This window comes from Diabrotica undecimpunctata, chromosome 5 (assembly GCF_040954645.1).
Source record: "Diabrotica undecimpunctata isolate CICGRU chromosome 5, icDiaUnde3, whole genome shotgun sequence".
Lineage (NCBI taxonomy): Eukaryota > Metazoa > Arthropoda > Insecta > Coleoptera > Chrysomelidae > Diabrotica > Diabrotica undecimpunctata.
The window spans coordinates 16,269,541-16,292,706 of NC_092807.1; the positions used below are offsets into that span (position 1 = coordinate 16,269,541).

General features: G+C 34.2%; 2 protein-coding genes across 2 annotated transcripts; one reads left to right on the plus strand and one right to left on the minus strand.

Moving 5' to 3' along the window:
* Positions 1 to 11,219: 11,219 nt before the first annotated feature.
* Ogg1 (8-oxoguanine DNA glycosylase) lies at positions 11,220 to 15,902 on the minus strand. Its single transcript, XM_072530912.1, has 5 exons — positions 15,704 to 15,902; positions 15,075 to 15,404; positions 14,503 to 14,785; positions 13,519 to 13,713; positions 11,220 to 11,460 (listed from the first exon to the last, which is right to left on the minus strand). The coding sequence occupies exons 1-5, from the start codon at positions 15,784 to 15,786 to the stop codon at positions 11,362 to 11,364; spliced, it is 990 nt and encodes a 329-aa protein (XP_072387013.1). The 5' UTR covers positions 15,787 to 15,902; the 3' UTR covers positions 11,220 to 11,361.
* A 291-nt stretch (positions 15,903 to 16,193) lies between these two features.
* Positions 16,194 to 16,970, plus strand: LOC140440536 (protein FAM89A-like). Its single transcript, XM_072530913.1, has one exon. It carries the CDS (start codon positions 16,380 to 16,382, stop codon positions 16,869 to 16,871), a length of 492 nt encoding a protein of 163 aa, XP_072387014.1. The 5' UTR covers positions 16,194 to 16,379; the 3' UTR covers positions 16,872 to 16,970.
* Positions 16,971 to 23,166: the final 6,196 nt, after the last annotated feature.

The following is a 23,166-nucleotide window of genomic DNA, read 5'->3' on the forward strand; positions in this document are numbered from 1 at the left end:
GAAAAAGAATCCGCCAATAAACCAAATCAGGAACATTTTTCCTACGGAAGCCATCTCACAACATGGACTATAATAAAAGTGCAAAAATTGTAAGTGTTAAGTAATTGGTTTCACATATACATAGAATGCGATTTTTTCTATATTTAAAACCAGTTTAAATAAAACAAGATAAGTTTTTCAGACCTATTCGGCTTAATGAGTCGGGTTTTTATATTTTGTACGAAGTTATACGGAGGTAGTAGTAAGTTACCTTATGTAGACGTTGGGTAATGAGTATTGTTATTTTTAATCTATGGTTTTTACGCCAATAATTATTCACAACAGCTGAAGTACATATTTCTAGTTTTTGATTAAAGATGTTTGTTATAAATAAACTATGAAATATAAAAATTGTCAATCATTTCGAGTTAGTGACATCGACTAAATTTTTGGACTATTGACTACGTATAATAATAGTGTTTTAACGAAACAAAGACAATTTATAGACAATTGTATGTGATGATGTAAATATCTTAGGAGAATGAAAATGATGTGAATTTTAGCCTAATGATTTAAGTTTTCTGGTAAACAGACAAAGTGTTGCAAATTCATGTTTTTTTATTGTTATACTGATATAGGCCAGTCTGTACAGGGTTGTAACAAAAATTGTATTCTGTCTCATAGTGTTTTATTAATTCGAGCAACAACAAATTGTGAATAAAATGAATAAATGATTAAATACTAAGCAACTTTATTTGTCGTTTTCTTCCAATATAGAATGAGTTCACCCTGATATTTGGCATTATTTATTAGATGTTGCGAAAATGCTGAAACGCGACTATTTGTATATATTATGTTAAAATATAAACGCTCCAAAGCGTTTATATTTTAACAATACAGAACTAACTAACTACATACTACAGAAGACTAGATTGTCTACGGAAGAAGAAAACTCAACTTCTAACATCGTTAGCTTTTCTATTTTCTATAAGGAGCTTCTAGATTTGTTTTACGTTTTGAGCAGCAGGTTGAAATATGCAGATTGGAATCAGATGGAACTATGGATGGATGGATAACTAGGAAGGAACACTGAACGCCAGAAAAACAAATACGCACGCTTAACCAAACATAAGGAGGTAGAATCAAAACAAAACACGGAAAGGACAGTGGTCAACCTTTCAGATAAGATTTTATCTCCCGCTTAAACATCATTGCTAGCCAAAGGGGGAAATTTTGAGATTGCATTTACAGTTATATCCAAGGAAGATATCATCGCTAATATCGAATCTGCGATTCGCAACTTACCAATCGAAAAAGCTGAAGAAATAAGGACAGAATCAGCGAGAATTTTGCATAAAGCTCAGACACCGAGAAATAGAAATTTTAAATACAATTAAAACAAGAAAATTGGAATATCTCGGACATATTACACGTGGAGAGAAATACACCTTGCTCCAACTGATTACGCAGTGAAAGATCCAAGGAAAGAGAAGCATAGGGAGGCGTAAAATGTCATGGCTGTGCAACTTGAGAGAGTGGTACGGATGTAGGTACATCAAATGAACTTTTCAGAGCAGCCGTCTCAAAAGTCCGAATAGCTATGATGATTGCCGACCTCCGCCACGGAGATGACACTTGAAGAAGAAGAAGAAGACACCGAAAAATAAGTTAAGTCACCAAGAAATCCGTGCCATAAAATCGGTAAACGCAGACAAAGGTGTTGTAATTTTACCAGTAGACAAGGGAAACGCCACCGTCGTAATAAAGACAACCGACTACAAACCGAAAATACAAAATCTTCTAGATACTGCGGTATATAAAAGACTTAAAAAAGATCCCACAGCAGTCACCCTACGAAAAATCAATAGACTTATAAAATCTTCGTCCATACCAGAGTATAAAAAAACCAAGAATATGCAACAGCGAAGCAGTCTCACCACGCTTGTATGGCTTGAAAATACACAACGACGATGTACCTCTACGCCCTATTGTGAGCTCCATAGGGTCTCCGTCTTACAGCCTTGCTAAATATCTGGCAATATTTTACAACCACATATAGGAAAAAACGATGCCTTTAAAAGACTCCGCCCATTTCATCGAGAAGATCAAAGGAATAACTTTACAGGAACCTGACATTCTTGTTAACTTTGATATTGTTTCCCTATTTACAAGAGTTCCCCTAGAATACGTTCTGAATTTAATTGGATAACTAGTTTCCAAGGATATGGTGGAATTATGCAGTATTTGCCTCACTACCTCCTACTTTTCATGGGAAGACCAGATTTATAAACAGGTAGATGGAGTAGCAATGGGAAGCCCACTAAGACCGGTCGTAGCCAACGTTTTCATGGAGCATCTAGAGAAGAGGGTAATGGAGTTATACAAGCCAAGGGTATAGTTTAGATACGTCGATGACCCTTTTGGGATTTGGGGCCATGGAGTAGAAAACTTAATGATTTCATGTCTTATATAAACACACTACATCCAAATATTCAATTTACGATGGAAACAGAGAAAGATCAACAACTAGCGTTCCTAGATGTATTAGTAAATCGAAAGGAAAGTTACGTAGGACACAAAGTGTATCGAAAACCTACACACACACGAAGAGATACCTTAACAGGAACTCAAATCATCATTCAGGCCAAAAACAAGGTATCATCAAAACTCTGGCGGAGAGGGCGAAGAGAATTTGTGAACCACAGCATCTGCAAAGTGAACTTCTTTATTTTGAAAAAGCGCTGACCTCTAATAGTTATACCAGAAGAGAAATAAATAAAGCGATTAACAACGTTTCTAGAAGAAAGGACGAAGAAACAGCTTGTATAGGAAAAGCGCTCTTGCCTATATATCGGAGGTAACAGACAGAATTGAGCGAATACTTAAAAAAGCCAATGTCAAGACCATTTTCAAGCCAACAAAGAAAAACAACCTGTTTAAGATCGGTCAAGGACAAACGCGACCCATTAGGAACAGCCGGAGTATACCGAATACCATGCACATGTGGAATGGTACATGTGGGAACCACAATAAGACACACAAACACAAGGATAAACTAACATAAAAGCCATTGTCGTTTAGGACATATCGACAAATCTGCCGTTGTCGAACACGCTTTGGAAAGCAGAGAACATCGGATACTGTTTGAAGAAACGCAGATGCTGGATAAAACATCACAGTACTACGCATTAACGCATTTAGTCATGTTCGATTGGGTTTACGTCTGGACTCAATACTGGCACAGCATAAGGCACAACAAGAATTTCATCAATGTTCAATAATGTATCAGGCAGCTGTTATGGACCCTCTCGGAACGATGTACAATTCTCTACGTGCCTCTAGAGAAATTCCAGCCCACACCATAATTGAACCCCCTTGATAGCCTACCCTAGGACTGAAGGTACATTCTTCAAAATGCACATGTGGTCTTCGCCGTACTCTCTCACGGCCATCTGGAGACCGCAAGGTAAACCTGGACTCATCGGTAAATAAAGCGTGTCTCCAATGATTTACAGTAAAATGAGTATGGTTTCTGGCATCTTGAAGTCGCGAAACTCGATGGCGCCTGAGAAGCTGTAGGATTGTTTCAGGTCTGCGACTGCTTAAATTTGTATCTCCAAGCCTTCGTCTAACTGTTCATTCACTAACGTTAGTATTCCGGACGTACTGAAGTTAATTTCGGATTTGTACAGCAGTGGCACGACGATCTCGTAGACTTTGTAAGAGGATTAACCGATCATTACGGGCACTAGTTCTTCGTTGGGGACCGGTTCTAGGTCGTCTAGTGTAAGCTCCGGTTGCCAAGAAACGTGTAAAAATACGGTGCACAGTACTATTGGATATTTGATACTTTTGATCAACATATCGCTCACTTTTTCTGACTTAGCAACTCAACAATAGCAGCCGCTGTGTTTTTGGATACTTTTCTTCGTTTCTCTGGCACTCTGGTTCAGGTTGTAAATTAGCACTTGTTTCTGGTACATGTATTTGTATCAGGGCTTGAGCAGGTTCAGATCTTGATCACAGTGTAGTGATGTTGGTTGTACAACTGTTTCTTACAGCATTATGTTCCCTAGAGATGTCTATTATATCGATATTACGAGTATGACTATAGTGTCCATCTAAAATCAGTAAAACCTTCGATTTAGGAGTCGGGTTGGTGTGTTAAATGAAGTGCTTAAACCACTCTGCGAAGATGTTCATTTGAATCCACCCTGATGGATGTGCAACTCCGACTGATCCTGGCGGACAACCTCTCATTAGCTGAGCACTCATATATTTCGGTCACAGAGGGAAACAGAATTTCAACAAAAGCGTCCATTTCTTTCTTATCAAATCCAAATGCTCTGGCAAAAGATTTACCTACCAGTTGGTCTTCGTACCGAAAGTTTCTCTTTATGACGATTTAAAAATAACTTCAACCACTTTTTTCCAGCCATACCTGATTGAGTAAAGGGATTCTGAAAATTGATTCTCTTTGCTAGCATAGGTATACGCCATACGGTGAAAATTAGTTCTTGTCAAACCGTGAAATTTACTCTCCATCATCAATATGGAGAGGCCCTAGGCACTTGAAAATGCCATGCTTCTTTCAAATATCCCATTTTCTTTTTCCTGGACGAATTTTATAGCTTCTGCAATTTTTCTTCGTCCCAGGTTTTTCGTTTATTGGTCGATTGTGAAGCTGACTTTAAATTAATGTTTATAAACAAAGTAAAATGAATTAATACCTACTTATATTTGAATTTTCAGCCATACCAGTTCCGCCATCTGTCGGTAGAAGGTAACTGTGCGTAAACGGCTCATTGCAAAGCATGCCATCCTGAAAACAGTTTAGGTAAAACTTTAAACGCATGTTGACAGGTGGCGTTAGTATAAAATATATGAATTTATTGTAATATAAATATTGTAGAGTACAAAATGTGTTTATAATGTAATTATACACTAATAATAAACTATTTAATAATATTAATAACAACATCTTGCATAAAACACTTTTATTTTTTTATTTTCTTTAAAAGTTGTACCATTTTGTCGGGCCACCATTCTAGGGGCGTGTTCAGATAATATTAATGATTCAGCTATTGCAGGAGTCCGATTGAGAATCTCACGACCCGTTTCTGTTTCTGCTATCCGAATACTAAATCTTGTAGACAGAAATTTGTGCTATTTGTTGTACTCCACTCATTTTTTAATAAATATGAAAGAAATGAAAAAATTTATTGGACTTTTTACCAAAGAAGACGCATATTGGTCTATATTTTACATAACAAGATATTAATTTTTTTTGCCTTTTCTACTTCTGTGTTCTAAATTAAATACCCAGAAGAAAATCAATCTAAGAATAAAGTGATGGGGGAGTTCAGACCGGTTTTTGTTAAGTATTTGTTATCTTATCATTTTTTTTTTTTTAGTTATAGGTAGGTATTTGAAATATTTAACATTTTATTGGTATTAATGTAGAGTAACATTAATTAATAGGTATCTAGATAGATACTCTATAATTCGAATTGCCAAAAACACCAATAACTTACATTGGAAATTTCAACTTTCATAAAAAATTAGAATAAAACAGTAATTTTTTGAAACTTGCTCCCCAAAGCCGTTTAAAACTTGTTGAAATCCAGAGATGAGATGATGATTACTGTCTTACATATCTCTGTTGAAATCTATGTTCTTACCTATCCCATGTTTTGATTGACTCCTTGGTCCACGTGGACTAATCAATGGTTCGATGAAAAAACTAACTGGATGACTGCTCATATTTTCAAACATAATAGACACATATGAATGTAAATATCGATGAGAATATTAAAACTTTATATTATTTATTATACATCTGTCATTGATAATTTTGCAGTAACTAACTACTCCTGGTAGAGTACTTTTATTTTAATTTTTATTGCCTGCTTTTGTTACAGATAGGGGAAATGTGCCTATGATGGACCCCTTAAGGAAAAAGCTCCATAATAATTTTAATTATTTACTTAGCAAGCTTTAAATATGACCACATAACGTCTTGTTATTTGTAGAATATGCAAGTGTTTCAAATTTTGATAAAAATTAAGATGACAAAAGTTATTCATATTTTACTAAAATCCTGTTAAGGGTCCATCATGGGCATATATGCGCTCATGATGGACCCTTTGATACGCCCATGATGGACCCGTTGCATTTTGTATAAAATAAATACCAAATTATTTTATTAAACCAAAAGATATTCTAAACGATAAATAATATTACAAATAGGTATTTTTAAGAAAAAAGTTACATGCACAATTCACAAACAAATTGTTTACGTCCAGGATTTACATCTGCACATTTATTGTGACACCAATTCTTACACACTTGACAACAAATCCATTTTTCTTTGGATCGTGAATGCGAAAATAGTTCATTATAGTAAATGCAAGCTGCATCGTCCGAGTGGTCTTCTTCAAAAGAAGATTCACAATCGTCTTCAGAACTGTTTGTAGTTGAAGCACGAACTTGCCTTTTCACTTTTCTTGCGTCTTGTTTCTTTTTTTTTGCTTCTTTTTCTGCAATTTTTTGTTTTATGATATCTTTTTTACCCTTTTTCTGAGTTACTTCAGATACTCCAGCTAAAGGAGGAGGACAAATATCTTCGACCGAGATATTTAGGACTGACGATGATCAGTGATTTTTGATAAACCTTCTAATGCCCTAATGTTCCGGTAGTGAGTTCTCATCAGAACATCCTGATAATGGGTTTTGTTCATAATTTTCTCTATCTGTTGTTATAGACGGCAAAACTTGACAATACTCGAAGACATCTGGATTGAACGGTTCTATTCCTGTCTTTTTAAATATGCTCTATTAAAGATACTGGCTACTTTAAATTGGGTAACTGTTTTACCTGGATTCTGTCGCAGCCATAATTAAATTTCTTGACCGTAGTAAGTTTGAAGTGGTCTAAAAAATCCTACGTTCAAGGGTTGAACGTGATGAGAGCAGTGAGCAGGAAAACAAAACATAATAATACTTAGTTGATTTCAGAAGCCTCTGAATACCTTAAAAAATGTTACAGCCAGAGACAGAAAATGTCGGAAGTCATCCATCCTTTTTCTTGAGCGAAGGCTACACTTCCAGTAGGTGCATCGATCATAAGTTCGTCTTTCTCTCTCTGTCGAGGAAAAATCAAAGCAGGAGGAACATATGTTCCAATTGCATTCATTGCACATACGACCGTAACATGTAGACCGCGCTCTGCACTACTTAAAGCACCAACTTGTTTGCAACCTTTACTAGCATAAATCTTCTGCGATCTCTTTTGCACAGTTGTCAAACCGGACTCGTCCATATTATAAATGTTTTTTGGTTGAAATTGAAACTCGTCTAATGTATGCGCTAATTCTGTAAAATAGGCACATATATTTGGTTTATTAAAAGCTTGAGCCCTTGCCAACGAAGTATTTTCTGGAGTTCGTAATGATATTCGAGGATTTCGCTTTAAAAAGCCTCTGACCCATTTCCACCTGCTATCTTGGTTTTCTTATTAAAACTGTGGCTAATATTGTTTCTTTCAGCTACTTAGTATACAAGTTTTCGTAAATATTTACTGTTCAGGCCAAAAAAACCCGCTTCCATGGTGATAATATGGTCAGCAATTTCCTTTTCAATAGCAGTGGAAAATATTGATCTTCGTCCTCCCAAATCGCCTTTGGTACTTCCTTGTTGCTTATTAAAGCGCCTTTTCAAAGTCGTTTTTGGAACATTAAATGTTTTTGCTGCCAGCTTAAACCCCATACTTTTTTCTTGTATTCTTTTAAAGCTTACTGTATATTACTCTCATTCCAGTGTTGCCTTTTATGAGGATTCATCCCTGTAAAATGTATTATGTTAATCGTATTATTTCCTGTTGCCTATGATGGACCCCTAGTCCGTCATAGGTAACGACAAAGGGGTCCATCATGGGCAAATAGACAAGACAGTAAATTTAATTCTGTTACTTTTGTTTTGACCATTCTAACCTAAAACAAAGTATAGTATTTGACAAAGAAAGTGTAGTCATGTTATACAAAACAAAAGCAACACTTAGCTTAACGTATGTTACCAGTAAAATATTACTTATCAAAAAATTTTATTAGATCAGCAACGCCAAATTTTAATTTTATTTCACAAATTTACTGTTATAACCGCTAATGGTCTGAAACTTTGCAAATATTAAACTACAAACTTCGTGCGCAAGCGGCAACCGGCAATGTGCATGTAACCGCGCCATATTTAAAATTATAGCAGGGGGTCCACCATAGGCAGGGGTCCAACATAGGCACACTTCCCCTACCTAAGTACATTTATTCTTACACAGTCTTACCGAAATACGAGGAGACTATACTTACCTACCTATTTAAATAGGTAGAATAAAAAGAGGAGATTAAATGAGTAAATAAAGATGGTCTAAAGGTATAAACAATAATGTCAGTCTATGGTGTCCTCTTCTTTGTCTTTTTCACTGGTTTAATCTTCAATGTTCGTTTTATCTTGTTGACGAAAGGTACTACACAATTTCATTAAAGTTTTACCACCCCTTCAAAGTGTTTCCTTTTTGTTAAATTTTTACAGTTGCCTATAACAGCAATATTATAGGCTATAGGGATAACAAATTTTTACCTGCAATTAATGTTTAAATAAATAGTAGTTGCGCCATCTACGCAAAAATTGCGAAATTACTATAAATAGCAAAAAAGGAAACTATAATTAGGCCGGTAAAATTGGAAACTGTAATATACCATCATAAACTAACTCAATCGAAGGACGATCCGATAACATTGTTTAAAAAAGTTCTTTTTGTTCTTTTTTAAACAATGCCGATAGTCTCCATGATACTATAACTAACTGTTTGTTATAGTAAGCGTCTATATTCTTTGGTTATAGTATCATGGATAGTCTCTATGCATTTATATTAATTATGTTGCTACTAAATCTTATTGCCAGAGTTTCAAAAACAAAATATAGAAAAATGCTTCAGTGTTCTGATTGTCTGTTCTGACTGATTATGCGATTGTTTTTGTGTTCTTTATTTTTTTTATCATTGTATTATTTATTCCCCTTTTCTTTAATATTGTCCATCATTTTTCTCTTGGGAATTTATCAAAAGCCTTTACAAGGTCTATAAATGATAAGTAAAATTTTTTTATTGTTTTGGTGTTTATACATTATTTGGCTCTGTGTGCTCCTTTCTTTTTGAAAGCCACTTTGTGATTCTTCAATGTTTTTAATTTTTAGCTTTATGCGTGCTTCTAGTGTCTTTCATATAAATTCTTAGAAGTGTAATCCCTCAGTAATTATTGCAATATTTTCTGTGACCCCTTTTAAAAATAGATAATAGGGGAGACTTGGCCAGTACCGGTCCCCTAAAGCTTTTTGAAAATAATTTTTTTGGAAACACATTATAAGAAATAAAAATGCAATATTTTAAAAGTATGTAAACCTGTTTATTGTATTGTAACCTTGCATGCAGAGCACTGTACACAATCTTCATTTGTAGTTTCTCCTCAGATGAGACACTCGATAGGTTCTTCTTTAGTGTTCATTTCTAAACTTCCACTACTTGGTATCGTTAACGTGAAAAGTTGTGTATTCACATCAAGACTCTTCTTTTGTTTTCTTCTTTGCTCAAGCTGTTTGGTTTGGTTTTTTTATGACTGGTTGCATTTTCTTTTATTTTTTCTCTGCTGCCTTTTTGATCTTCTCTTGTGATTCCTTAAACCTGTTCTCCAAAATAGTTTTATAAGGAGAACCAGTCAAAATCTCTTTCTTTTTACTTCGTATCATTCTTTGAATAATTTTCTTCCTAGTCTCGTTTGTTAGAGGTGCGACTTTGTCCGTCACCATTTGAGAAAGGCTTAGGGCTCTGAAGGCCATTGCGGGATTTGTGAGAAGTGCTAGCAGTAGCTAAAGATAGGGCTAGATGCCGAAGATGTGCAGGGCGGAAAAACTGCAACTGTGTAACACGATTTTAGTGGATTTTCAGAAGAGGTAGATAAAGCTGCATCAAACCTTTCTTTTACAGCCAATGGTGGTCAAGATAAAGGCGTTGTTGTACAGGGGACTGTTTTGCTATGGGCTTCATTGTCTTCAGAAAAGTGAGCTGCAGCAAGATATGTAAAAATGATCTGCAATGGGTACAAACCAGTACAGACAGACCTACACTTTGCAAGTTCCATTCTACAAATAGCTTGGAAGCATTTTTAACCAATCCAGCAATGTCTCTTTGGGTTATTTTAAGCGGGCGATATTGCTTCATCCACTTTGCATAAGCATCATTGTATGCAGCCTTGAAGGGTCTCATTATTGCTCGGCCAAGAGGCTGTCAAGTTTGTGGGTTGTGTGGGGGAGTAGACTTATCGTGTGAACATTGTGGTCTCTCACATATATAATTACTTGCAATTCTTTGTGAGAACTGTGGCCATCAAGTACCAAAAGAGCCGGATTTTCCTTAATAGGAAACATTTTTAGCCAAAGCAAAAATGAATTGGCAGTGATCCACCCACTTTGTTCATAAGCAAAAATACTTCCCTCCGGAGCATCCTTCTCAACTCTTCGGTCATTTTAACCCTACCAAATACAAATAATGGGGGTAAAAATAGGGGGTAAAAAATAGGCGCTTTTTTTAATTACTTTGGTGCCTCTAACAATAACGTTAAGTTTCCATGCTTTTTTCAATAATTTTTTTTTTCAAATTGTTTCACTAAGCTCAATTAAAACAAGTTACTTTTTCTCCTGACTTCATGTTTCGATATATTGTACATGAGCGATAAAATAGAATTATTGTATTAAGTTATACTGTTCTTGTTAACATATTGTGACATTTTTGTGACTTTTTAATGTTTGTATAAATTTAAAAAACTCTGAATGTGTTTTTTTTAACTGTAACTTTTATTGTATTTATTAAATGTATTTTGTAACACCTCAACATATGCATTTGACATTGTTTGACATCTATATATGACTTTGCAATCATTAGAACTGAAGAAGTGCAGAAATACTGCACGAAACGTTTTCTATTAAAAGATTGAAATAGTTTTTTTATTTCTCCTTGACTGATATCCTCATTCAGTGATATTTTAATCTCACTCACATTATATATATATATATATATATATATATATATATATATATATATATATATCCCACGCTCTTTCCCGATTATAAGGACATGGCAACACTGTCAAACCTAAATATTTTGTTCCATGGTCGGTCATTGTGGCTATATTATTCAGGTTGCCCTATTATTAAAAATGTCCAAATTTTGCATAAAAAAATAAAAAAAAACATTTACTTTAAAAACTTAATACATAAAATAAAAAATACACTTAAAATCATTGGTTTAAAAACAATAAGAAATTCAAGAAACTCAAATTATTTAGTTGATTTAATTTTTTTCTTCGGTTTTGTGTCTCCTTCATTCTCTTCCAGATTATTTCCTTGAAACTTTTTTAGATCAGCACAAAATAATACCTGAAACACAAACAGTGGTTTTTATATTACAAAAGAGCGAATATAGAATATTACTTAATCAGAGTACATTAATAGTTAAGTTATGATTTAGAAATACAAATACCAACAAAATAAAGTTTTCTTCAATTAAGATAGATGCACTGAAAAAGCAAGACCTTAGACTACTATAATATGAAGATACTTAGCAATAAATGAAACGAGAATCTAAAGAAAAATAACAGGAAGAACACGAATAGACAACCTAAAATGGGGGCAAGATAGAAAGGAAAATTAGAACAAACATTAATAGGATGTTAGTATTCGAAGACAAATCACCAATCTCACGGATATCATTAAACAAGAAATATGTCTAGATAAAAGAAGAATCCATCTTTAATGGGTATGTGATAAAAAATTCAACAAATAAAAAACGAATCAAAATGAAAAAATTGTATTTAATCTCTTAGAGCTCTACAAATATTTAATAATACATCAAAATAATCGAGGGGACAAAAACAAAATGCGAGATTACACAAGGATTTCAAATAATGTATTTCAAATATTTTTAACAAAAATTGTAAATAAGTGTCCCGAATATAAAATAAACATTTTTTCTTAGAATTATCGCAATAGCTCTTAAGAAAATTAAAAGAGAACTCCATACGTCAAAAAATGGTAAAAAAAATTAAAAACTAACGTGTTGCCCCTCAACTCCCAACAAAGTTGTCTTTAGGTTAAGTTAATATAGTGTATGACCTCTATGGTTGTTAATTACAATAAGCAATATTTTGTTGTAAAATGCATCTGCCTAATATGCATCATACATGCTCAATTGGGTTTAAATCTGGCGATTGTGCAGGCCATGGTAAAACCTTAATTTCATTATCTTCAATGAATGTTCACACAACCCTGGTAGTATGAGAACGCGCATTGTTATACATTAATTGAAATTGGGGACCAGTTTGTTGTGCAAAGGATACAACAATAGGTTCGAGAATAATATCGCGGTAGCCTGTTACATTTAGAAACAGTTCCATACAAATGAGATTGGTTCTTCCACCAAGAGTGATCCCACCCCATACTATTATACTGCTGCTGTATATGAACCTCCTAAGTGCAAATCTAAATCTGGACTATCTGTGAACAAAGTAGAGGCCCACTCACATCTAACCCAATTTGGGTGTTCTTGTGCCCACTGAAGTTGATGAGCGTGATTTCCTCTAGATAACACAGGCACTCTGAGAGGTCTTTGAGCATTTAATCCTACTTCATGCAGTCTATTTCTAATGATTTGGCCACTTACAAATACCTGATGGGTCTCTTGCAACCTCGTTTGTAATATTGATGCAGTTACAGTGCAATATCGCAAAGCCTGCAGTCTAATAACACACTCTTCAATCTGATTGGTTATCCTTGTATGGCCTGTATGACGTTCAGCAACATCACCAGTTTCTTGACACCATAACCGCACCCTGATCCTGAGCACACCAGTGCGTTTTGTGATTTAAATGATATTCCTTCATTATTGGCAAATGAAAAACTAAATAAAAATCCATATAGACATCGAAAATCAAGTACCAACAAAGAAATATTACTTTTTAACTCTGACAAAAAACACATACTGAAGTTTTGTTAAATTTTTTTATAGCCATTCTTATCAGCATTACCATCCAAGTTGGCATAATAATCGACAAAACAAAAAAAGATTAACACAAATTTATTTTTCTATTTGCAGCTAAACATTGATTTAAAGCTATTTATATAGGTCTCCCCTAAATTATTAAGATGTGTGTATATTTTATACAATAAATATAAAAAATAAACTAATGAATTATTATAATTTTATTTAAATTATTATATAAAACCTATATAAGGCACACATATGTCCAAAAATAAATATAATAAGCATCAGAACAGAATATAACTCAGAAGAAAAATTTCTGAATGAAGGAATCAAGTGAATAATGTAGTTGTATCTTTGAGTATAAAAAAATTCCTATACAAATCAGAAATATTTTTCTGATTAAAAAATATAAACATTTTCATATCTTAAACCGTTAAATTTTAAAAATATCTTACTGTATGAGCCCAGCCTGCCAATGGTCCATATAATTTTCTGAAATTATCACCTATGTCATTATATACTTTTTCTGTAACAGTCTTATTATTAGGCAAGCTTGGCATGTATAATCGTTTCGCTATTTGGTAAATATGTGTATCTACAGGAATTGCTTGAAGATGGCCTAAAGACATTAGACATATACAATCTGCTACCTAAAAAATAACTATATATTACAACCTTTGTCTAGTGTATTAAAAAAAAACAAATTGATGGGGGGGGGGGTTTTCTTACTTTGCTTTTGGTTTTACTAGAATTGGTATAATGGACGCTACTATTCATCACTTGCTACATATAAGTTACCTTATATCCCTCTATTTTGCATAACATTATCTATCTAAATCCTCCAATATCTTGGTCTGCCTTTGTTTCCCTTTTCTATTCTTATTCCACTATTTTATATTATGTATCCATCTAGTTTATGTACAATGAAATTCACTGTGTTGTATTATTTATCCATTTAGTTTTTGTACTTCTAATATACTCATATCATCATACCATGTTAATAATTAACATCTCAAGTTGCAAACATTTTATCTGCAATAGTCCCACAATCTTAAGTAGAAGAAAGCAATCTACCTTCCTAGGAATCACACTCTATAAGTTCCTCTGTCCCCTAAAACTCTTACCATATATTTCAGGTTTACAAATATAACTGAACAACTTTCCACTCCTCTCTATATTAATACCTACAACTATTTTCCTTAGTACACTCTATTCATCAATCATAAGACACTGCTCTTGAATCAGAGTTTGTATCATTCTTTTGAAACCCTTTACAAATTATTGTATTTCAAAACATTGTGAAAAAACCAGACTGTTTTCACTCTGGGTACTTTCCTCAATTTCAATTTCTTGTATTTCCTCACTCTTATCAGTAAAGTCTACCAACAGATAAGGTTGCATACAAAATACATCTTTAGTTGTAAATACCTAAAACATACCTTAGCACCAACTCCAGTTAAAGACATTAAAGCTTTCTTAGCGTCATCATAGGGCATATTCTTAAGCTTAACTAACCAATCATTTCCACCCTGTTCTACTATGAACTTCGCCGATTTACTAATATATTTAGATCTGTATCCAAAACCGTTAGTCCTCAGTTTATCTTCCACTTTATTGCCAGCTAACTGATCGACATCTGGAAATGAATAATACATTTCTCCTTCCACTTCACATATTTCATTTCCGTAGAATTTGGCTAATTTCTCTACCATGCCACTTATCCTAAAAATTATAAAATAGAAAAGTAATGAAGTTACTGTAGAATAAATCTAAAATTTATTTCTCACTACAATAAACTACAGTTTAATATCATATAAAATAATATTAAATTTTGACATCAAACAACAGATACATTTAAATATCATGAGCATATCAATAGTTATACCTATTTAAAAGAATGTGAACCTTGTGTGAAATGTGTAAAAAAATATGAGTATTACTTAAAATTCAGGATATAACAAATCATGTTGTTTCATATAAAATACTATATTATATGCAAAAGAAAATGTACCTCGTAATGTGATTATTTGAAGAACAAATAAAAGAAAATATGTTCTCAACAACATCTTGTTTTAATATTCTTATACCATAAAATTGTTTCGCAGCTTCCTTAAAATACTTATCACATTCAGACCATTCTGCATAGTGTTTAGTGAGATTCAAATCTAACTGGAAATAATCTTTTAATAAAGAATTGTAGTATGTTTCCATAGGTTCACTTTTATAAGCTTTTGGTTCAAAAACCTGATAATTAATGCAATCTTCCTCCTGTTTTAGAATCCATACTTTGTTTGCAAACACACCTATCCACTGATCTTCATTTTTTGGATGCTTCTTCCATCTACAACAATGTAATAAAAATATATACTTGTGATGTTTTCAAATTTTAAAAATAAAAAGAGAAATGGACTTCAGTATCCTTTATTCTAAAACCTCATCAATCCTCAGAAACATTCAAGCAGGCAAAAAGAAATGTAGGCATATAAAGCTTCTTCGAAATCATTGGCAATACTTTGGAAATTATATCAACGAATATAGAAGCCTGTGCGTCTATATTCGTTGATTATATGGTACCGTACAATAGTACGAGGCTTAAATTAATAATGAAATACAGAGAGTAAAGAAAAAAGTAAATTATACCTGAAACTTTGGCCACCATTCAAGGAACCTAGCAACTGCAATTCACTTTTTTTGCATAAAAGACTATACCAATTGTTTTTCATAATTTGTTATTGAGATTCTATAAAACAAATAAAAATAAACAATCAAAAATAACAATAACCTATCCTAAAACAGTGTTTGATATTCTTAATTCTTTTGTGGATTCTTTACAATGTCAAAATTTCCCGCGATCGATTGTGTCCGTCAACGCTACCAACATAACATAATATATTTATTTATAAAGTCTGCGAATTAATATAGATACCTATATTGATATTGATACAAAATTTCAAGTGTTTTAAAATTAATATATTTTCCTATTTGTTATATTTTTATATTCTACTATAAAGAATACTTGCAAGTAAAAATTTAGAGAGATTAAACAGAAATGTGTCTTATTTCATGGATGAGCATAAAAACCCATGTAACACAGAACTAGAAATTAAGCCATGTCAAATAGACAGTCAAATGACAGTGTCAAAAAGTACAAGTAAAGGGTTATGTTTATATTTTTATTTACATATTTTACCTTTGAAAAACCAATCCAATTTTAATATAAATTAAACAAACTTAATTTAAATAAGCTCCATAAGAAATGGATTAAATTGTGTAATAATGTTTTGCATTGTGTAATTAAAAGTGTAACAGCCTCAATATGTCCTATCCAGGACTACCTCCACTACCTAAAAGTCTTAGTGGCTTTAAACTATCAGAATTTCCTACGAATCTACCACCAACACCTGCTAGAACATCATCTGTTCGTTCTACATCACATTCATCTCCTCTTTTATATCCAGAATCTAATGTCCAACTCATACAAGTTGGAGGAACTACAAGAAACTCACCACTTGATACAAAACTAGCAATCTTAAAACAAGAAATGTACAATTTACGCCAACTAGACTTATCGCTGTTATCCCAATTATGGTCTCTAAATGAATCTCTACAAGAATATAGACAAATGTTACAAGAGCAAGAAGATAGAGTATTATCTCCTCCGTCACCATCACCTACACCCTCATCTGGAGATGATGTAGATGGGGAAGAATTCTACATGTCTGCCACTTCTTTGAGCTTTAGATCTTCTGTTGCAGTTGCTCCAGGGAGGAGAACCAGCAATTCTTCAAACACCTCCAGTTTAGGATAATTTCAAATTATTGTTAATAAACATATCATTCCACTTTTGTGTATGTACTTAAGAAATTATATAGTGTGAATTTGTTTTAAATAAAGATTGGTATGTTAATTTTTGATATTTATTTGTTACTACACAAGATTTTGACTATTGGTACTCCTCTTTCACTGCACAAGTGCACAAGTAAATCAGCAATTTTTTGTGTTACAGTTACAGTCTCACTGACTATTATCTTCCAGTCTTTAAATTTAAGTAATTATATCATTTTTTCTCATGAAATATTCTATTTTCTCTTTGTTTATCTCTCTTTATCTCTTTTGAAATAATATGTTAACCATGGTGATATATAATGCTGTCACTAATTCCAAAATATCTCGAGCATCATTCCTGGTTCCAAAACCTAGTCCTCCATGTATTACTTCCACACCTATAACACTAGTTGTTACTCACTTATACATGTCTCTCTCAATCTTTGCATATCTACTGGGAACTCCTTTCTTATTGAGAGCCTATTACAGAATCTCTGAAGGAATTCTACATATGCATTCTCAAGATCAATGAATAACATATGCACATTTGTTAATTTATTCCTGAATTTTCCACCAATGTTGTTGGTTGATCTTTTTTTTTGAGGGTGTAAAATCTCTTCTAAAGACATGTGTTGGATTCAGAGTAAAGGATACTCCCGAGTACATTTCCCCTCTTGGTAGTCGTGCCCTCTGGTGCGTCCATGAATCCCCGCCTATTGTTAGTCTTGTTTAGACTGTCCTAACACGCACGCGCGGCTTCCTTCTCTTCTCTTGTTTCTTTTAGCTTTTATGTCTGCTGTCGATCCCTTTCTAGGATCTCCTTCCTTTTTATTATTCTAGTTATTGCCACCAGTATTTCTTTATATTCATTTTCTCTTCTTCCTGCCACTTCATTATATTATTCGCCCTAACTTCTCCCACCCTTTCATATAGCTCCGCTCTTTCGTTACTGAACCTTTTGCAATCGAACACACAGTGTTCCGCTGTGTCGTTAACCCCAAAGTCAACGCAGTTGCCGTCTTCTTGCTTTCCTATCTTTACCAGGAAGGCCCTGAAAGAGCCGTGTACCGTAAGTAACTGTGTGAAGAAGTAGTTAGTCTCCTTATGACCGTGTCCTACCCAGTCTCTCACGTCCGGTATGAGTGTCCTTTTTCATTCCGCTTTATGTTCGTTTTCCCACTATTCTTGCCATTTCGCGTTGGTTACCCCTCTCTCGTCTGTTCTGTCGTTTTCACTCATGCTGTACATGATTGCTCTTTGTCTCACCAGTAGATGAATTGGTGGTACTTCTGCTATCACTTGTAAGGAAAATGTCAAAGTCGTCTTCGACTTCAATATGCGCAGACGACCTTCAGCAGGGTCTTTCTCTTAGCTTTCTCCTGAATTCTTCTTTATTTTTATTTATGCATTACCTGCTGCCATATTGGTGCTGCATACAGTATGGTGGAGTGGACCACTTCCATGAGAATTCTTCTTCCATCTGTCCCGAACTCCTCCGTGACTTCTTGGTGGCATTTTCCCTCTGTGGATGTGGACTATAATTTCAATGATTTTTAGATAGGCTTGTCTGTTACAATTAAGTTAAAGCATCACAAACCCTGGACTACTAAAGGTATCCGCATATCAGCCAAGAATATGCGTTCACTACTGTACATCAAGAAATTTACTACCAATGTCTTTGTCACTGAATATCCACGTTCCTTTGTACTCCAAGTACAGAGGAACCTATCTAAAACTTATCAACAGCTAAAAAAATGTACTATGAGAATCGTCTGGGAAGCTCTAAAAATGTTGCAAAGAAAACTTGGTCCATAATAAACGATCTTCGAAATAAAAATAACACAGCTTAAACATTTTCTCTTCCAAACCCTGAAAATCTAAATGAACACTTCGTTAATGTGAGTAAAAATATAACATCAACTATTTTGCCACAACAAGATCCTATTTCCTATCTCCACAATTCAAAAAGGTATCGAATTCATTCTTTATAAGATCAGTTGATAAATCTGAACTGATTTAAACAATCAGTAGTATCAAAAGCAAATCTTCCTGTAGTACTGATGGACTATCCATAAAAATTTTCTTAAATCTCTCAAAAAATGTGTTGGGAGTCCTGGTCTCACTAATTAACGATTCCTTTAAAAAAGGTACTTATATTTCCAGAGGGCCTAAAGACAGCCATTATTATTCCTCTTCATAAGGGTGGAGAAAAATCTAATGTCTGCAACTATAGACCTATTGCCTTACTACCGGTCCTATCCAAAATTATTGAGAGACTTATAAAAGCCTGACTTAGTCCTTTCTCGTTGAAAACAACATCTTATCACAAAGTATGTTCGGCTTTTTATCTAATAAATGTTCCAACGATGTTATGTTTTCTGTACTCTATGAGGTCTATCAAGCACTAAACAATAATCTTTATACTGCCACTGTTTTTTGTGACTATACCAAAGCGTTTGATTGTGTAAATTACGACATTCTGATAAAAAAACTAAATTTCTACGAAATTCGAGGTATTTCTTTGAATTTGTTCCAATATTACTTGAGGAATAGGAAAGCACAGAACCGTGAAGAGTGGCGAAAAATGGGAGAGACCTATGTCCAGCAGTGGACAGAAGAGGTTGCATGATGATGATGATGAATAGGAAACAACTTCTTCTTCTTCTTCGTCTAGCCATTCACGTCCACATCTGAACATAAGCCTCTTCAAGTCTTCCTTTCCATTGTTTTTTATTGTACGCTACTTGTAGCCAATTTTTCCCGGCAGTCCTTTTCAGATCATCTGTCCATCTCATAGGAGGTCTGCCTCTGGGTCTTTTGTGTTGGTATGGTCTCCAAGTTAAAATTGATCTGTGCCATTTGTTTAGATTGCTCCTAGCTACATGTCCAGCGTATTCCCATTTCAACTTTAATGATTTTTGCACCACATCGGTGACTTTGGTTTTCTGTCTTATCCATGTGTTTGTTTTCTTGTCCTTAAGTGATATACATAGTATTGCTCTTTCCATCGCGTGTTGAGTGACTCTAAGTATATTCATATTCTTTTTTGTGATAGGAAACAACTAGTTGGAGCAAATGATACTGACTCTAATCACAAAAGCATTGTATGTGGAGTACCACAAGGTTCAGTACCGGGTCCTCTACTTTTCCTTATCTTTATAAATGACATCACTAACTTAAAAATCGATGGAAATTTTTTTCTTTTTGCTGATGATACCACTGTTTCCTGGAGGAATTCTAATATTGCAACTCTTCATGCAATTATAACTTCTCATCTCTCAAATGTGGATAAGACACTAGCATTATCCTATAAAGGAGCTCTTCAACCCTTGATTCTTAATAACAGCCAGATCAGTATCGTTGATTCTGTAAAATTTCTTAATATTTTTATAGACAGCAACCTTAAATGGTCCCTTTATATCGATTAGTTAAGTAAGAAACTAGCCTCAGCCTGTTATGCAATAAGATCTGTTTCGAAGGAAATCAATTTAGTACCTTCCAAAATAATATATTTTTCTTTGTTCGAGTCTCATCTTCGATATGACATTCCTTTCTGGGGTTCTAGTACAGTTGACCAATCTGATGTTAATTTTAAATTAGAAAAAACAGCAATACGGTATCTTTTTGGCCTCAGTAGAATAACATATTGCAAAAGCTACTTCAAAAATCACGGGATTTTAACTATTCCCTCTCTATATATTCTAGAAACTGTTTGCTTAATTCGTAAACATGTTTTTCCAGTACGACCTAGTCATCATGACTACTCCACCAGAAATTCAAGCTTTGATGTGTATTTACCGATCCCATCCACAGAGTTAGTAAAGAAATCTATATTATATTCGGCAAAAAGCCTTGTGGCACTCCCGCAGATGTCTTCATTGTGTCATCTTTAGTTATATTCATGGTCCTGTCTGTGAAAAAATCCCTCATAAAGTTCTCTAGCTATATAGGGGATATATATTTCTCTTTTTTCTAATAGTCTCCCAGCTCGCGTTGTTGAATACGCTCTTGATGTCCAGGAAGAGTGCCACCAACTGCATATAAAAATTAAAGCAAATGCTGAGAACAAAGACGAATTATGTAAATAACTAGCCATTCATCAAACCTAAGCAGCCTACGCATACAAATCGAAAGCAAATGACAAAATAAACAATAAGGACAACAACTCTACAAAAGTGTACACCTTTGTACGTGAAGTAATTTCCGGAAGAAGTGCAAATCAAGTTCATACTTGTATAAGCATCTTGTTGATCTTCCTACGGATATTACCCACGTTATATTCACTCAGATACGTGTGGTGGTCAAAATAGGAATACACACGTTATGGCAATGTTTTTTACGTTACTACAAAATAGCCGACATTTGAAAACTATTGACCAAAAGTTACTTATCGCAGGTCATACACATATGGAATGTGATACTGACCATTCCATGATAGAGAGAACTAGAAAGAGATATGGAACCTCAATAAATCATCCCTATGACTGGATGCATGGTATGAGACAAACAGGAAAGGGGAAACCATTTGTCCTGCAAGAAATGAAAAGGGAAGACTTTTATGATTATGTACAGCAAAAGAAAGTGAACGAAGAAGACGAAAAATTTGTTTGGGGGAATGTAAAGTGGTTACGATACAACAAAGAGCAGTGTGGAATTCTTTATTATAAAACACGTTACCAATCAACTTGAAATCATTCAAAACACTTCGGATCGCCACAGGTGCGTTTAGAACCACACCCGTTAAGAATCTCCAATGTCTTACAGGAGAACCACCTCTTACCCTACGAAGGAAGTATCTAAGCCTTTCGTATGCATCTTCAGTTGCCAGTAACAAATTCCACCCAGTGTTTCGAAATACATTTACGGACCGGTATCTAGAAGCTTATAAAAAAAGTAAGTTCGATCCACCTTTCTATGGAAGAGTCCGAAGAAATTTAAAAGATCTGCAACTGCAAATTCCTGACCTCTATCCTTCAAATCTAAATACTCCCCCTCCCTGGTTAATCATGATTCCCGAGATCAATACGACACTACTCCAATATCACAAATCAGAGACATCACCAAATGTAATCAGACAGTCATTTTTAAAAGAACTCGAGACTTGCGGGGAAAGTTTTTGCATTTATACAGATGCCTCCAAATCTGCAAACGACGTAGGAGCAGCATTTGTCACTCCACATGCATCCTTCCAATTTAAATTAAGGTCGGCCACCTCTATATACTGAGCAGAGTTATATGCAATATTACAAGCCCTCATTCATATCAAAAGTACAAAACAGTCTTCCTCCGTCATTATCTCAGATTCTCTAAACTCGTTAACAACAATCGATCAACTATTCACTAAGAACCCTATAGCCTTACTTATCAAGAAATAACTTGCAGCCTTACAAGAAACTGGTTCCGAAGTCAAATTTATATGGGTTCCATCTCACATGGGAATACAAGGTAATGAAAAAGCAGACCTCCAAGCAAGGGAAGCTTACAAAAACGATCATGCTACAATAGTGTCAAAGACTATTCCCAGTGATATAAAACAGTTCGTCAAAGAAAAAGTGATCAGTGCGTGGCAAAATGAGTGGAATTTATCGGAATCTAAACTAAAAGAAATTAAATCGACAGTGAGTCCGTGGCGCCTAGTGAACTTAAAAAGAGCTGATCAAGTCAAAATCTCTCGACTTCGATTAGGTCATACCAACATTACACATAAGTACCTAATGAATAAGGAAGACATTCCAGTGTGTGAATACTGTCAAATCAACATTACTGTTAAACACCTCCTAACAGAATGTGGAAAATATACAGTCAACAGACAAAATAACAATATTTCCAACAATTTAAAAACAGTATTAGGTGAACATTTAAACATCAAAGACTTAATTAATTTTCTTAAAGATACATCTTTATATAATTTAATCTAATGTAAAAAACTAATGTCGCTAATGACCCAAGTGGTTGAAGCGACTATTTTCTTTGTAAATAAAAAAAAAACCTTTGTCATGAAGGTCAGGTAGCTATTTCTGGTAAGAAAAAACAAAACTTAATAGAATTACTACATCTATGAAATTTTTCATGACTTCTACAAAAGTTTGCTTGCGAAAGTGATGTACGTAACGTAATATCCTGATTCTGTCGAAGAGAAGATTAGTAGTTTGTAATGAGAACTTTTATCTTTTTTTGCGAACTTTTAGTATTATGTAGCTAGGATATATGTTTTTGTGGTAGCGCAGGTAGACTCAGGTCTACGGTCATTTCTATTTTGGTGGATAAAGCGATAAGTA